The sequence below is a fragment of the Prionailurus viverrinus genome, chromosome B2 (genome assembly GCF_022837055.1).
Source record: "Prionailurus viverrinus isolate Anna chromosome B2, UM_Priviv_1.0, whole genome shotgun sequence".
Taxonomy (NCBI): Eukaryota; Metazoa; Chordata; class Mammalia; order Carnivora; family Felidae; genus Prionailurus; species Prionailurus viverrinus.
This window is the reverse complement of record NC_062565.1, coordinates 64,586,010-64,604,163: the sequence shown is the minus strand read 5'-3', so window position 1 is coordinate 64,604,163 and position 18,154 is coordinate 64,586,010. Positions and strand designations below refer to the sequence as shown.

Sequence of the window (18,154 nt, the reverse complement as noted above, 5' to 3'; positions counted from 1 at the left end):
GGATCTGTCATGACTTTGGAGAGACTGGAACCCAGTGTTGGCTCCACTTTACCAAGATGCTCACCTGATTCTTACTCCCCATTTTGCACTCTACTTCCTGGCACAGTATGAGCCATAAAATAAAGCACTTAATTGTATTCTCTAACATGAAAACTTTAATTCATTAAAGAAAGAAACATTAAGAAGCTATTTCCCACAAATAACTAAAACAATAATTCTCAACAGATCAAGAAAAAAAGATGACAAATAACATTCTAATCTAGGAAAAAAAGCAAAAACAGTGCTTTTTAAATGTTTTTAATAAGAAAAGTAATTTCAGATTCCTCCAACTATCTACTGGAATTAAACTTCTAAATAATTCTCTAATAGAATTCCATTTTCTACATCCATCTGCAGCTAAGAACAAGAAGCAAAATACAGACAAATATTACTTGTAGTAACTGAGAAATGTTTAAAATGAAATTCATAGCATGTAGCAAAATCAAACAAAAGCGTAAGTAAATGTAACAATGTAGTTAACATTACTGTAAATACATTTTGTCAAACATAACACACTGTCGAACACTGTGGCAAATACACCTCCTTATGAACTAATACTATTGTCACAAAGGGAAATTTCTCCAAAATGAAAAAGCACCAAAGAAAGTTCATTAAAATAACTGATATTCATGGTTTGGAAAGTTCCTCATGGCAAGATTTTACAATGGAGTAAAAATTTAAACTTCTGAATGAAAACCATCTACATTAGTTAAGGCACATCTGGACACCTCCAGGCATTCATATTTATAACTATATTATTATTAACTTCAATAATAAGGGATTTCTAAAACCACAGTCTGTCCCTGAACACAATCTGCTGGGTGGGCTGGATAACTAGAACAGGGATGGAGGCAGGGTAGTACTCACTGTCACCCTAGAAATTACCCACACAAATCTGTTCATGTAATAAACACTACAGAATTCAAAGCTGAAAGAAGTCAGTATATGTAACTCCTAATTTCTAGATCCTACATTGACTCCATCATCGTTCTCTATAACCTCACCTCACATTTGAAACGATCCTAGCATGTCTAACTCCAGCCTACCTTCTATTTAACACATATAGCCCAAAAAACAAAGAGGAGTTTTCTAAGCGGGAGACAAATTAGAAATCTTCAAAACCATTCCTATAACAAAGGATTCCCCACTCAGCACAAATAGGCATGAAAGACCCATAGATGAATCTATAATCAAGTAAGATCAAGAATGTCCTTCTTTTCTCAGGTTAGAAAATAAAGCTTTTAGAGGAGCCTCAATTATAGAAAGACAAAAAAAAAAAAAAAAAAAGGCCCATTTACTCAAGAGTATAAATCCAATCATAACTCTATTACAAACTTGGGAAATTTAACTTTATACAATGAACCAAATATTCCCTATCAGCTCAACCAGTTTTTGACCACTTGATATGGGAGTTTACCTACAAAAATGGCTTTTTAAAGAGTAACAGATGTAACATTGCACTGTTTTTCCTTTTTCACCAGATCATATCTTCACTCAGATTAAAGCATAAAAACTAAAAGCAATGTAGGTAATTTTATATAAAATATGAAACAAAATGACTATGATAGATATGAAATGACATTTTCATGTTTACATTGTTAATACTTAGCAAAAAAAATCTTAGAACTTCTCTAGTAACTCCTGAGTTGCATATTTTATTTTATCCTCGAAGCTGAAAAATGTAGTCTCAAAATCAAAATTCAAAACAAAACTATACAAAATAATTTTTGAACTGAGAACTAGACCTGATTTAGAAAAAGCAGACACATTTTCTCTTCTATCATGATTCTTTTGAGTTTCTTATGAGATTGAGCATGAAACTGTATAATGGTACAATATTCTTAATGTTATAAACTTTTTCTCTGCTGTACAGAAATATATCTTGTAATTATATATCACTTTACAGTATTTCAAAATACTTTCACATATATTATCTCCTTAGAGATATGAAAGCACAAAATATTAGAAATGTACGAGACTAACCAAGCGATATAACATCTGCCATGAAATGCAAGTAAATATTTTATCAATAGCCAATGTTTATATCCTCACAGTCCAAGGTACAACAATAAAGTCTATATATTTGCAAAGATTCAATAATGTTTCTAGCTATTTGGCCATGCTTCGCTGCATTTTTAAAACAGCTTCTCAGTAAATTTCTGCAAGCATATGGTAGTTTTTAAAAATACAAAACATTAGAGACAAACCCAGAAGGCTGTTTCATATCTAAGACCCACATAAATACGTATCTATAGATATTATTTAAAAAACTATTAATTTTACAAAGTATTCTTTATAGAAAAAAATTATAGACATAATTTTTATCTGCAAAAGGAATGACATCCTCTTATTTGTTCTCCACTGAGGAATTCTCTCATAAATTATTTGCGGATTAAATGTAGGAATCATACTGTTACATATGAATATGGATTTTAAAAACAACATTCTGGGAAAAGGCCACTGTTTATAAATGTAGGCCAGGCAGTTTTTCCCTTGAGACTAAATATTCTCAAATTAACTGTTGCAATCTAATCAAACCCCTAATTAGGAATAATATTCTAAAAGTTAAATTGTTGAATGAAGTGTTTTTATTTGTTAAGGGCTCTGATATACTACAGTTTCTAAGCAATTCAGATTATATCCATTTATTTTAGTCTCTGTCCACTGTTTATTAATATTTTAATATCTAGTCACAAATTTTAAATATTTTGCACTTAGAAAGCAGTCTGAACACTTTTTCATGTATTCAAAATTGCTAAGATATTTTGAATTAATCATGTTCCTACAGTTCAGCTCAATGTAACAACTACTCTCATCTTACCCTGTAAAACTGTTTTTTGAGCTCTATGGGGACATTGCTATAAGCAGCACATTACAGGGCCCATACAAAAAAGAAATTGAAATGCAAAAGCAGAATTGTTTCTGCTTTTGTAGAAAGTAGAAAGCAAAAATTGGGATATTCTGGGAACCAGAAATGAGAAGATGCTTTATAACTGGAATATGATATACAACTTGGTTAATAATATATTAAAAACTCAAGTTTGAGCAACTATGATGCTGCATGTAAACTTCAAAGCAATAAAATCATACTTCTAAAGGCATACAATTGGTATATTTTTCTAGAAATCCTCTGCTGGAAATCCCCCGATTGTAAAGGTTAACAGAGGATGATATGATGTGACTAACAAATAGGACACAGTAAAAATTCTCTGGGGGTTAAAGTGAATCTAAAAGCCCAAGAGACACACAATTGCCAATTCTTCTCTAAATGAAAGTGAATTTTTTTTTTATTAATTGCTTTAACTATATTTGTATGTATGCTTTGAAGTTCTCACCACAGTGATTATTTTCTGATGTGTAACATTAGTAATAATATTACAGAAAGTAAAACTACGTACTCTTAACCAATATTAACGCAGTAAGTGCTTGCTAAAACTGAGAATACAGAATTTTAAATGTTCTGAATTTCAAGGTTTGACTACTTAGAGATACATCAAATTGTTTTCTTTTTTAAAGATGCACTGAACTAAGCAATATTGTTAATTTCACAGCCCACAGAACACTGAGATAGTCAAGGTTTTAGGGACCACTGCCTTGTTACCAGTGTAAGAAGCATGCTATTTAAAAATGTGTATTTTCTTTCCTTATTTTTGAATTCTTTAGTCATTTGCATTCAGAAACAAGCACCGAATTTATATGGAACAGCCATAAAAGCAAAATCCTTTTCTTGGACTTTTGCATCAAAATTTGTTTTTAAGCATTTAACATAGAAAAACATTTTTATTATTTTAAAAAAGCAAATTCTTGATATTATACAGTTAAAAGTGCCCCTCTGTTTGATTTAAATTTCAGTACAGGGGATCACTGGAATGTACCCTAGAAATGCACATGCTGGCCTACAAAGATGGCAAATGAAGGCAAGTGCAGAGACAGGAAAAGAGGAAAGGACAGTGGGAAGCCCAAGAAATGGGCTGGGTGATTATGGCTTCCTAAGAATATCCATTTCACATACCAGAATTTAAAAAGAAACATCTTGAGGTGTTGTAATGAAGATTCCAAATTACTTTCTGAATACATTTGAATCGACCAAATTTGTTTTCCCAGCTTTATGAATCCATAAATTGGGCAATTATGTGGCAAAATAATGAAATTTATCCTCTTGATTTTCTTCATGTAGACCGTAATCTCCCAAAAGAATTTATTTGATATATCAAATACTACATGATTATTTCCACATACACTGAAAATAATTTAAAAGCAATTATTATGTACAGAACTTGGAAACTCACATCCTAAAAGTGTTAGAGAATACATTCATTTATTGGGTCTTGCTTAAAACTTCTTACTAAATATTAAATTCATTATCATTCAAAATAAAAAACCAACAACAAACTGTTTACAACAGAAATCACAAACAGATAGCTAAAATTTGAAATGACCTCTGTTCTTCAGGATATATTGTACAGTTTTTCCTCCCTTACCTATACACGTTTGCGGGTTTTCTGATAATTCACTGTAATGGTACATCATCAGGGGAGCCTGTATTTCCAGGATTTTCACAGTCTTTGTTGTGATTTTCACCTTCTTCATCTTTTTCAGGAGGAACTGCAATTTCCTTCCTCTCTGTAGGATGGCTGACTGCTTTTTCCAGTTGAGAATTTGAATTTTCAGCATTACCGTCCTCTGTCTTTGACTTGGTGGCTTCACTGCTGGGCTCTGTGCTAGGCCTGTCTGCCTCTTCTCCAGCCCCTCCAGGTGCCGCTTTTTTTTCTTCAGCTGTTTTGCTATTCAAATGAATAGCTGAGGAGGAATTTTTAGAGTCCTTGGATTTTTTGTGCATAGAAGTTTGACTGATATGACCAGAGGTGGGAGGGGCAGGCATTTTCTGGGCTTTGCTTCCCTCTGACTGTTCTTTCCTCGGCGGTCCCCAGATAAAATTCTCTGAAGGCGTGTAATGTTTCTGGGCAAACCGTAGGAGCTTTCTCCTCTCTCTCCTGTCTCTAATTGTATAAACAAAATACTCCAGAGCACTCTGTTTAATATTGGGAATAGTGTTTTCTACAAGAGCTTCATGAAGAATAAATTTTACAAGAGGAGATTTAAAACTTTCATATCCAAGCTCACCAAGACTTTTGAGAATACGAGTGATTCGTAAATAGTTGTGCTGGGACCTGGAAGAGAGGATTGAACAAAAAATGCAGTGGGGAAATCAGGTGAGGGAAAGTAGGGGAATAAAAAGTATTAGAAAAATCATTTTTAATGGAACTGTAAGCCATGGAAATATGCATTACAATTTTAGTGAAAGTCATATTAGACACCATAAGAAGGATAAATTAGAAGTTATTAAACTCTTATACCTCAATGTAATGCCAATCTATGTGAAATTCAAATGTGAAATATAGATTCCTCTTGTTTCTTCAGTTCTTCATATTTGAGAGATATTTAGGTCTAAAATTTATTCCCACTCATGTTGAATTGTTGTTTAATGTTAAATACACTGAGGATGTGATCTACTAGAGCATTTATTTGCAACGACGCCTGCTGTACTGTGCCCACCACAGGTAACTAGTCCCAAACACGAATGCAACGTCAGCTATCAGCTGAAGGTATGATTTAGAGTGTCAGGAAAATCCACCACACTGGCCAAGTCATAAGGTAAGCAACAAAATCCACTCTACTTTACTGGAACAATTCTGACAAAGGCTGCAAAACTGACTTATTTAGCAGAACACAGTTAACAGCATGGGCTCTGAAGTCAGACCTGGAGTTTATACCATGGCTCTGCCACATACAGCTATAAGAAAGTATGGTATCTTCTTCTGACTCAATATGCTCACCTGTAAAGTAGGGGAAATGGCCAATATTTCAATGGACTTTTAGAAGAATAAAATGAGTTGAGACATGTTCAGGGCATGTAGAACTTAAAAAATATTAGATACTATTTAAAATCAATATTATTGCTATTATTTAAATCTGGTACTAAGGACCACCATATATGTACCTATCCCCACTTAATTACCTAATTGTCTTCCATCCATGCCTTCTCTCTCCTTCTTTTTCCCGGAGAATTTTAAATTTTGCTTCTAATGGCATAGACTCCAAAGATGCCTTTTTCCCCAAATTGCACAAACTTCTTCTCTGTCCTCAAACTAAGGCCGTTATCAGATGAATGCTTTTCAAGCTTATCTATCACAATTCATAATATACCTACCCTACATCACTGGGCCAATAGTTGCCTCATCTACAAATACCATCCTAAAAGAATCTTCAGCTACACATATTAATCATGTGCCATCAGCAGCTCAGGTATTTATTTACCCAATATTGACACGCAACCATAACAACCACTTATTTCTAACTTCCTAAAATCTGTTTTATACATCAGACATTGAACTTTATACAAGCAATGCATATACCTGCTTTGGTTTCCAGAAGTACTTACAGCATTTTGCTTATAAATAACTAGCTACTTATTTGGGAAGGGTGAAGAAGGATGTTAAATTACTTGAGGGACAAAAGGGGGTGGTTCTATAGCCTTACATTTTAATAATAAAGTTTGTCTGGACAAAACAAAATTCTTAATGAGTCAGGATAGATAAACACTGAAAAAGACAAGTCTGGCAGTTTTTATCATCCCCATTCTTCTGGATGTTTCCTACAAAAATATTATCTTAATATTCAACTCTTTGAGGCCAAAAGGTAAAACACAGCAGAGATATATTTCAGCCTCATGAATCTATATTTTTTAATAGTGGAGAAGTTAAGAGTCTTCTGAGACAACACAAATTTGAATGAGGTTAAGACAATCTGCCATTAATAGCAGAGATGACTTAGGTTAGTATGGGGTATATACTCTCCAAAACCTTAAGCAACATCTGCTTCATAAATCTATGAAAAAGAGATACATGGAAAAGCGAGGGAACATTTTTCTAAAAAATCCCAAAGATGAGTTATATGATCCAACAAAATTGTCTATGTTTGCAACCAGCTCAATTGCAAACATCCAGTCGAAGACAAATGACCAAGATAAAATTTCTGTACACATTTATCTGTATCTATGCACTCTTCAATTTAAAATATTTACATTACATAAAATATGTACACAACAACCCAATATTTACACTGAGTTCAAGAGAATGAAAATCAGGACTATGGAACAAAATTGTACAAGAAAGAAATTGAGTGTGTCAGTATGATTTGAAATAAATTTCGCAAATGAAGACAAAAAGGAAGAGAGGACACCAGCTGAAACCCACCCAATATTGTAAGCAGCCTCTGGGGTTGCAAAGCAGATAAAAGGGAGAAGCTGGGCTTCCCAACAGAAGTAAGGGCAGTAAATTGCCCTGAAAAAGTCAGGAAGACTAGGTAGGTGAAGAGAGAATACAAAAAGGCAAGAACCAGGAGACAGGAGATAAAAGTTAGAAGCAATTCCAGGGTCTAAAATATGGCTCAGTAATCTAAGGTGATTACAAATAAAACTGGAAATACAGCTTAGTGGTTGGTCTATATGTTTGTATTCTCATGTTCAAAAATATTTCACTTCTTTTAGTCATGGTCACTTGTTCACTGAACATTATTTCATTTCACTTTCATTCAGTTTTTTTTTTGGTCCGCTGGGCTACTATAAATATATTGAGTTTCCTGCCTACTCTAAAAAACTCAAGATGTCATACAGATTAAAACACAAATAAAAGCTCTGTGCAACACCCAGGGAAAGAAAAACGAGAGACAGTGGGTGGCAGAAAGAAAAGGATCTGAATGAGGCAAAGGGAATATGACGGTTAATTCAGGCTCTTTTCCCCTGACCAAAGCCAGGAGATCATTTTAATTAAAACCTTCAGAAGGGTTCTGTTTCCAACTGTCAGTTAGAGGATCTGAAAATAAAACCCCAAGGAGGATTTAAGCTGGCAAATGTTATTTTGTTCAGTGTTTATTCATTCAACAAACAGTTACTAAACAAGATTTCTATTCCAACCAAAATTAACAAGTTGGGGATGGAGATTCTCTAAAATAAAAGTTTACCATCCTACATGTCAATAGGCTATTTGCATACAGCTTTCATTGACAGTGGGACATTAAGTGCTTAGAAATTCTGTGCAAAGACAGCGACCCGCATTGCTTAGGCAGAGGCATAATATACTTCTGCTATAAGTGCCCTATATATATCAAGTTTAACTTGAGTTATGAGTTAATGGGTCTTCTAGTCAGGATCATAAAGCTTTACGCCCATATCTTCAGTGTTTTAGTACAAGCTACCATTTTAATAGTGTTGATTATAACTAATAAAGTAAAAAGAAGGCTTAAACATTAATACTTATACTCATTTTAGCAAAGCAAGATGAAAGTTCTAGAAAAACACCAAAAAATTCAGTTAATTGATGCTCAAAACTGTTTTCAGCAAAGAAAAATTTCTTAGGTTAGCTTTTTTTTTTTTTCTCTTAGTACTTGCCCAGTTCGGCTAATTATAATGTGCTTAAAAAAAATGCTTTAAAGCTGCTGGTTTTATGGTCCAGCATTCATAAGCCACCCTATAATTAAAATGAAAAAAATTCAGTTTGCATACAAAGAAAATACTAAGAAAAATAAACTCTGGGTATAAGTATTAATGAAAGTTATAAATATCCAGGCAAAAAAAAAAAAAAACCCAGCAAATCAATTCCAAATAAACTATGTTAAAATTCTCTTCACAGATTTTAGGATTTATTAAGCAAAAATGGGCTTTTGTTTTTACTTAAATAATGACGATTCTAATTTTCCCCCTTTTTTAGAAACGTACAAGCCCATTTCCTTCTTATAAAATGATATTTTATGTCATGGGCTTCATTTATAGATTTAGTCTAAGAAGGTACCATGCTTGAGGAACAGACTGTGCCACAAGAAGCTCACAGCCTAGCCGAGGGGAGCTGGAAAAATGCATACACAAAATAAGTACAAATGCCAAGATACATGCTATAAAGAGGGAGAGAGGCCACACTTGGCTTTGGGCAGTAGAGAGGTTTCAGGAAGAAACAGCTGTGAAGCAGAATGGCCTTATTTCTACCTGGAATTTCACTCTTTCTTATAGCTATTTTGTTGTGCTTTAGATGGGACAAGGAATAAAATGCATTTCAGACTAGCTTTTGAATTCAGATTCCTGGGTCCATCTACTAGTTAGCTGTTCCTATGTTCCACGGAGAATTCTAACCAAGAAAAGATAACATGCTGGCCCCTGGTGTGCCGTTGGGGCTTTACTTACTCATTCAGATGCTGAAATCTTTCCTGCCAGTTAACAGCACGAGCAACATTTCCAGTTTTATCAACCAGTTTTATTCCAAAAAATTCTAACATCATCTTATAAGCCAGGAGGAATCTTTTAATTGCTTCTTTCGTTTTTTTGAATTCCTAAGGGGGAGAAAAAAGTCAGCTGAAATGATTCAATAGTTACCAGGACAATAAAATAGCAATATTATTTGGTCATCGCATATAAAATGAAATGAGCTTGCATTACCTCAATTTCATATGTAGTTAATTCTTTAGCATAAAAATTCAAGCCTTGTTCTCTCAGGGGGAAAAGCCTATTTTTTAGAAAAATAATATTATTATATTAATGCTATCTGAAAAACATACATGATTAAATAGGACATGGTTCAAGATACATAAATGTAACTGACCATTGAATGTAAGTGTGGTTGTGCTCCAGCTTTTCATAATCTCCTTTCCACTTATTTAGAACTTCTTCAATGTAAACACCTAGACAGTAAACATTTAGAAAATGAGCCAGACATTTAAGACACTGTTGATGACATTTTAATATTTAATCAATCTTTATATTAAAACCTCTGAAATGTAATTATAGCATGTGAAAATATTGTTTTTAAAAAATGTTTACTTATTTATTTTCAGAAAGACAGTGCAAGTGGGGGAGGGACAGAGAGAGGGAGAGAGAGAATCCCAAGCAGGCTTTGCTCTGTCAGCACAGAGCTCAATGTGGGGCATCCCAGGAACTGTGAGATCATGACCTGAGCCAAAATCCAGAGTCAGATGCTTAACCGACCGAGCCACCAAGGACCCCCACAAAAATAATGCTTTCAAAAGAAAAATACCTTATGCCATATGCTCAGTTATATAATAAGCCTAATTTTTAAAAAATCAGTGGCACCACAAATCACAGAAAGTCTATCAGTGTTACTCTAAAGCAGAGGCTGACAAAGTACGGTCTGCCATCTGTTTTATAAAGTTTTATTGGAACACAGCCATGCACATTCACATTTATATATTTTACACTACAATAGTAGAGTTGAGTAGTTGCAATAAAGACTAATGGCCCACACACCTGAAAATATTTACTACCTGGTCTTGCACAGAAAAAGTTTGCCAACCCCTGCCCTAGATGGTCATACAGTTCTTTAAAAACAAGACGGGATCAAAATGGAATGTAGGCCAAAAAAAAAAAAAAAAAAAGGAATGTAGGCCAGGAAAAAAAAAAAAGGAATAAAAGAAAGGCGAGAGAAAAGAGAAAGGAAGAAGGAAAAATGGAAGAAAAAGGACCCAAATTACATACAGTATATATCATCCAGCTTACTCTTCACAGAACTCTCCCAAACCAGTACTATTATCCCCATTTTACTAATGAGGACATTATGTGATTTGTTCAAAGTCACACACTAACAAAAGACTAAATGTAGGAATAGAACACAGGTCTTTCTGTTTCCAAAAAGTCAGTCCTCTTCACCACATTTTATTGTTTCCTCATAAGAACTTATTACAGTTGACCCTGAACAACATGGGTTTGAACTATATTGTAAGAATACAGTATATAATGCATATCACATAACAAAATATGCATTAATCAAGTGTTTATGCTATTGGTAAGGCTTAAAGTCAACAGTAGGCTATCAGCAGTTAAGTTTTGGGGAGTCAAAAGTTACACACGGATATTTGACTGCACAGGGGTTGGCACCCATAACCCCTATACTGCTCAAGGGTCAACTGTATAACAAAATCCTCCTGCTTCTCAAATTCTGTCTATGTCCTCACAATTGACTATGTGGCCAATTAGTCAATTTTAAGGAAAAAAAAAAAAACCACAAAATATTTCTCTAAATATAACTCATCTCATTCTTGTTTCTTCCAGAGATCACCAGTTTGTAGTTGAGGCCTACTCTTGGAAGGCTGAGTAAAAAGTTGTTTTTGAATCATACTATTGGCTTTATCAGCAATTTAAAACTATTTACCTCCATAATCTCCCTTCCAACTACCCCTCCACCTACTTACACAAGTAAAATACATCACTGCAGGCTTACGCTTATTGGCAAGTGTATGTGTATGTGTGTGGATACACCCACACGATAGGAAATTGTGTGAGTTGGTGTAATTTATATAATAAACTAGAACACATTCTATGTGACCTTAGATAAAACTCCTGACTCCCACCAACCTTACATGATTTCAAAATAAATTTTGTGATAAAAATTACAAAAAATTAATAACAGTGTTTGAATTTATTACTTTAAATTACTACCTCAAAAATAAATTCACTACTAGAAATACAAAAATAATTCAGTTAAGTACTTTCATGTTCAATGTTTTTAATATTTGAAGGCATTACTTTAAGTGAATTTTATTAAATTCAAATCAGAGTCAAATTAACAATCATTGCATTTCTTCTGAAGGTTTTCTTGCCCCAGGTCCTAAAAAACCCTAATAATTTAATTAATATTATTTCAATTAGTAAATAAAACAGTGTGTTTTTATCATTAGTAAATACAACAGAACACTTTTATCCAGAGGTTTCCTCCCAAGTCTGAACGAACTTTTGGGACACTTTAATTAACATTAAATTAATTAAAGACCAGTGGATTTGGCCATTGGAGCAATGTTCTTAGGTCCTAACTCCTAACTGGTGCATCTCTCAGTGCACAGTACAGGGAATTCCTCCTCCCAACATGCCATCAGGCCTTCAGACAGCCTTCCTCCAGTTTGTTCACCAAAGAATACACAGTCCGGCTACTTGGAAAGCTTTGCAATCTATGACCCTCATTCCCTGATTTACTTGGCTGCGGATTTGGCTCAGATTCCACTAAGAGCAAAGAGCAGAAGCCAGGGCCATCTGGTCACTTCACAGAGATAAGGGCAAGGAGAAAAGCCAACTTTGCTGGTTTGACCTGGATAAAATTAGGATGTCCATCATGAACCACAGCATGGTACTTTGGTGAAATATGCATATTACCATAGTGGATGCATCCTCTCCCTATAGGGGGAGAATCTTAGAAAAGATCTTACAAGGGTAATTGTAGAATTGTGAAGGAGGAGGCCGTTTATTTGGCAGGGTTGAATGGAGATGTAGTGTCTCTGTAGTTCCCTTCCCAGGATATTGGAACAGTGAACTGAGACTGCCAGGACCCCCTGACCCCTGAATCTAAAAGTCAACAGGAAAGATCATTCTAATACAAATATTACTTTTCAATTATGTTCTAAATAATTTGGGGATATGGCATAGTAAAAAAAATACTGAACTGTGGATCCTAGACCCAACCCTATAATCGAGTGACCAGACAAGTCAGTCATTCACGCTTTAAGACCCAGTGACCTCATCTTTAAAATAAGGAAGATTAAAAAAATAAAATAAAATAAAATAAAATAAGGAAGATTAATCTGATCTCTTCTAAGGTTTCTTAATAATCTAGTATTTTATGATTCTATAAATTTCATCTCTTTCCCTCTCACAAAAGTGGCCCCCACTACCTTTAAGACAATAGCCCCTGTGAACAAATGGTGGGAAAGTATTGCTAATCCACAGTTATTCCTCTAGAATTTGCCAAGTGGAAGTTCACAAGTCTAGGGTCTAGGGCTTTGGGGACACCTTAGACTACATAGCAAAGTAAAGCCAACCAATGAACAAATGCATTAAGAATGTACTGACCACAGAATAAACAAAGAATAACTAGGTGTATGTTATTATGTAACATTTTCTTTTTACCAAGGTAGCAGATTACTCACCATCTGGCTTAAAAGGAATTTTATTCTTATAAAAACGAAGATTGCTCAAGTCATTTTGATATCGGATATCTTTGAAGTTCTGCTAAAGGAAAAAAATACATCAATCTCCAGCATATGGATATATAAAAAAGGCACAGGGACCCTTCTTGCATGTTTGCTCACTAGCACCACAAAATAACAAAAACAGAAGGGAAATATTTTACATTGCAGAAAAAACATTCTATACTCTTACTGGGTACTGATGTCGGTATTTGTACAAATCCCTCGCAGCATAAAAGCTTCTCTTTGGTTTGGCAGTTGCTTCAGTGGAATCACCACCCTAAAATGAAAAGTAAAATTCCATTTACATGTTGAAGCACAATAATTTCACTGAGAAATTTCTAGAACACCTAAAATAATGAACATCCATAAGGAAAGCCTGAAAAGTGTCGAGCTGTTCAGAATAATGACAATATTATACATTTGCTTTTAATGATGCCAGTAGCAACATTTGTTGGCATTCTATTTGCCTGATTTGAACCCAATAACCTTTGTCCTAAAATGTTTTACTAAATAAAAAACGATACTATTCACCAAAAGCCTATGGAGGCCAAATGTTCTAGATTAATACTCATTAGAAATAGAACTCAAAATGAATTTAAGACATTTACCTTACCAGAGGTTACACAAGTGATTCTACGACCAAAATTCTTTTTGAATACACAATATTAAAAAATTGTTAGGAAAATAAATTCTACAAAGAAAATTATCATTGATTTGCAACATTTAGCTGAACTTAAAGGCAAATAATACTCATGAAAGGGAAAGGGGATTTTTAAAACAACCTAAATAGCTTTCTAAACTCCATCCTTTATTGCACCATAACAAGTATACAAAGGCATGAATAATCTGTTAATCCAGTGATAACACTATGTGACATAAATCAGCAAATTTATAATATATATACACAAAGCAGTAAAAGCTCTCAAATGGAATGAACTTCGGATTGTAGTAACTTATGTGTGGTAGTTCATCCATACTATTTAACTTATAAAAATTCTCACCACCATAATGATTTTAAAAGTATAAGATACAGGTCAATATAATGGATTTAAATTCTCTAACTATATGTATTGTTATAATGCATTAAGAAAGTGCTTTGTGTCCCATGTCATCCAGGACAATAAGACAGATAACAATAATGAAACAGAAGACAATGTTTAGGTCTGAATATTCATTAAGAGCTTCACCTCCCAAATCCCTTTCTCATCATCCCCTACCCCCATCTGTATTGACAGATTAGCATCCTCCAAGCAATTTTCACACATTTTTCAAGTGGTGTGATTCTCACTATTACTACAAGTATAGAGATACTTACTTTAACACCAAATCCTCTGATGTTTAACATTAGCTACTCTGTCATGTTACATAAGCAAGGAAAAGCTTAAATTCTGGTCCTTGCCACACGTTCAAAATAGCTCTGCCTAGCAAGTTTCTGAATCTATTTAGCCTGAGCTACAACCATATGAATCATCATCTTACATTGGTACAGAAAGCACTTTTCCCATTTACAAAGCACTTACATGTATATTATTTCATTTGATTTTTACGACACACCTGGATGGCAGATATTAGTGTTTCCCTCTTAGAAACAAGGTAACCCAGCCTTAGAGAAGTTCAACAAGGCCCTCGAGCTCAGTGACAGCACAGGATGTGGAATTCCAGGCTCTGGGCTGCAAGTCCAACTAATTAGGCATGAATCCATTTCAGCTCCACTAAAAGTGAAGGAGCATTATAGAAACCTGGGTATAATGTCAACAGCCCAAGACTTAGGCTGTCTTAACTCTGTTACTTATTTGTGAGGCCTTAAGCCAACCACTTAACTGAATCTTAGTTTTATTATCTGTGAAACAAAGATAATGACTCATGCCCTACCTATTTCTCCAGATTATTATGAGAATGACTGCATCCTCCAACCTCTAAATGTACCAACCTGCAAGCATCTGTCTTTGTTCCTCCAGCTTCTGCTCCTTTTGGAATCTCTACCCTTTCCCCTCTCACCTGCCCAGTCAAGGATTTTGTTCCTTAATATATTGTTCCTATTCCCTGCATCATCAAAATTTCTCACACCACCAACAGACTGATGACTGCAGTTCTGGACTAAGGCTCCATTCATCGATATAGTTAAGAACTCCACTTAGACGTCCAAGAGGATATAAAATTCAGGGGAATTCTTAATTTAACCTCTGATGATGCTTTTTCCCTAGACTCTTCTGGATCATTCCCCTCAGCAGACATATGTGTACAATTTCTAAGCTTAAACATATACAATCTTCCTTGACCCAAATCTCCCTTCAAATACAGAGCCATAGCTCTGCTTCCTGTTTTGATAAAATATCACCAAACAATTGTGCATAACCCCTATCTCCTCCTCTTCTCCCATGACACACCCCAATCAGGTTTTCATCCTCAGCATTCCATCAAAATGGCTCTTTCAGTGTCACTAACTAATCTCCATTTTACCAAACCATTTCTCAGTGCTCAACTCAGGCAACTTCCCAGCAGCACTGGGCCCGTGAAATATCTCCCTCCTTCCTGCAACACTGTCAGATGTCACACCTCTACTGGTTTCTTCCTATCTCATTGGTTGTCCCTTGTCAGCCTTCTCTTTAGCTCCTCCTCTTCTGCATAGGTTCCAAATTGAGGAGTGCCCAGGGTTTAGTCCTTATTCCTCATTACTCCTTAATGACCACATATCTCCCCTGACTTTCCACACCACCAACAGACTGATGACTGCAGTTCTGGACTAAGGCTCCATTCATCGATATAGTTAAGAACTCCACTTAGACGTCCAAGTGGATATAAAATTCAGGGGAATTCTTAATTTAACCTCTGATGATGCTTTTTCCCTAGACTTACTCATCTTACTTATTGGCGCCATCATTTGTTAAATATTCACTTGAACTAGGAATACAGCAGGTATTCCTAGGAGGTAAGAAGTAGTCAGACTGGGATATATTCTAAAGGTAGGTCCAGTAGTACTTGAAAATGACTATGGGGAGAGGGAACAAAAGCAAAAATAAAAAGGAGATTTTTAAAAGAAGTTAAATGGTGACACTAACAAAAATAAATCACTAAAGGGGAAAAGGGAGGGCTGCTGTGGTCTACCATTTTCTGGGGTCACAATTAACTGAAACATTAATTATGAAACTGTTTTATACAGAGGGACCTGGTTAGCTGGATTGAATCTGGGCTGGAATTTTTTGATACCCCAGACTTCTTTGTGAAGGTTACTTAATTGGGAGACAAGAGAAAGAGAAAAACTGGAACCTAGCCTCTAATACTTTTTGAGGGTTGAATTTGCAATTCAAAATGACCCATCAGCAATCCAGAGCACAAGGGGCAAGGGGATCCGCACGATATTGACAGGTTAAAGGTTGTACGTTGGTCACAGACATACTTGGGTTTGCATCATTCTCTCCCTGAGTATTCTTGGGCAAGCTTCTACTCTCTAAGCCTCAGGTTTGTCTAAAATGGGGATTAAAAACAGCAACTCCCACCCAACCCCCGAAATCGCAGGTGACTAAAACAACGTGTTTAGCATAGAGCCTGCACTAAGACTTTGTCTCCTCCTCACCTAAACAGAGATGATCATCCAGATGAAGGAGGCAGCCTTGGCTGTAATATTTAGGTGGTGACTCCTCTACTCCAGTCAAGCAACCAGTGGTCATATCTGACTTTGGGCTCCATTTTTTTTTTTTTTTTCACTCTCATTTCCCCCTTGCTATAAAGAGGAGGGCCTAATGCAGAACCACAAACCTTAACATACCTCCAGGATGCGCACTTCTCCAGAGGGCTGGCTACACAGTTCCCCCTTTCTAAAGTTTTCTCAATTATTTTCAGTCCGTCAGAGGTTAATCGGGAATATTTAACTATTTACTAACCTCTCCTCCAACCTGTATTAGCCAAATGATTTAAGGACAGTTGGATCAACAAGTCTCTGGGTGATACAAGAGTTCTGCAGAGTGCCCTGAACTCCTCAGTTGAAAGGCCTTACTTAGGGCGTTTTAACTTCGGATGGGGGTCTCCCACCCTACTCTGAATGGCTGTAAACCCCACGGTAGGGGAGGGTGCTCGCTGCTCCTCACTTGCAGTCCCACCTTATTCTGGGTAATTTTTCCCAATGACACGCACTAGACCGGTTTTCACAATCCTCTATTTTTAGACAGGTTCCTCCCACCCCACCTTCGCAGCACCCAGCTGCGCCGAAGAGGCAAAGAAAACACCCATTCAAGTTGGGTTCTGCCCTCAGGGACTTTCTCGCAGTGCCCGCGGTCAGGCCCCAGGCCGGCAGCGAAAGGCTCCGGCACCGCAGGCCCCCAGGTCCGCGGGGCTGCGGGACGGCGGCCGGCGCGGAGGGGTCTGGCCGCAAAGGACCGGCAGCCGCCGGCGCCCCTGCCCTGCGCGTGCAGGGGTCGCTCGGCGTTTGCTCCGGCCCCCGGCGACGTCCTTCCTCCCGGGGCAGGGGCGCCCCGGCCCGGCCCGAGGCCACCGCGGGGCCGCGTACCTGCTCGGCGCCCGCCGCCTCGGCGTCTCCGTCCGGCGCGGGGCTGGCGCGGGGCCGCCCGCCCGCTCGCTCCGGAGGCTGCGCAGGCTGCTCGGGCTCCTGCCCCGGGCCCTCGCCGCCGCCGCCGCCGCCCGGCCCGGGCTCCTCGGGCTCGGGCTCCGAGTCCGTCTGCCAGGTGGAGTCGCAGTCCTCCACGGTGGTGGGCTCGCGGAAGCTGACCCCGCCGAGCAGGTTGCCCATTGAAGAGGCGGCGGCGGGCGCGGGGCTGGCGGGCTGCGGAGCGCGGGACGGGGCGCGGGGCGCGGGCTGCGGCAGGCGCGCTAGGGCCCGGGCATGGCCGCGGCCAGGGCGCTGGGCGGCAGCCTCGGCCCGCCCGCCACCGCACTGCCTCAGCGCGGCGAGCGGCAGACAGGCACACTCGCGGGGAGGAGCCGGCGGCCCCGGGACCGCCGCCGCCGACGCTTGAACCCGCCCATCTGGTTCCTTCCTCTCCCCACCCGCGGGAACCGGCGCCGGCCCGGATCCCTGGGGAGCGTAGTGCCTCCACTCTCCCCACCCCCACCTGGCCTGAGCGCTGACAGCCTCTGCCCC

General features: G+C 37.6%; 1 protein-coding gene across 2 annotated transcripts; it reads right to left on the bottom strand.

Moving 5' to 3' along the window:
• Window positions 1-281: 281 nt before the first annotated feature.
• On the bottom strand, window positions 282-18,030 carry OGFRL1 (opioid growth factor receptor like 1). 2 transcript variants are annotated; one of them, XM_047858641.1, is made up of 7 exons: window positions 17,564-18,030; window positions 13,250-13,336; window positions 13,018-13,099; window positions 9,690-9,768; window positions 9,527-9,593; window positions 9,275-9,420; window positions 282-5,210 (listed from the first exon to the last, which is right to left on the bottom strand). In XM_047858641.1, exons 1-7 carry the CDS (start codon window positions 17,801-17,803, stop codon window positions 4,550-4,552), a joined length of 1,362 nt encoding a protein of 453 aa, XP_047714597.1. In that variant the 5' UTR covers window positions 17,804-18,030; the 3' UTR covers window positions 282-4,549. The 2 variants fall into 2 exon arrangements, with proteins under 2 accessions (XP_047714597.1, XP_047714598.1); XM_047858642.1 differs by having other exon boundaries at window positions 13,018-13,096.
• Between the last annotated feature and the right edge of the window lie 124 nt (window positions 18,031-18,154).

What these genes read in the sequence shown, in the direction of transcription:
- OGFRL1 (XM_047858641.1), bottom strand. Translation starts at nt 17,803, where the DNA reads ATGGGCAACCTGCTCGGCGGGGTCAGCTTCCGCGAGCCCACCACCGTG. An exon ending in AGGCGGCGGGCGCCGAGCAG is followed by an intron (nt 13,337 to 17,563) that starts GTACGCGGCCCC and finishes TTTTCATTTTAG; the next exon opens with GGTGGTGATTCCACTGAAGC. An exon ending in AATACCGACATCAGTACCCA is followed by an intron (nt 13,100 to 13,249) that starts GTAAGAGTATAG and finishes TTTTTCCTTTAG; the next exon opens with CAGAACTTCAAAGATATCCG.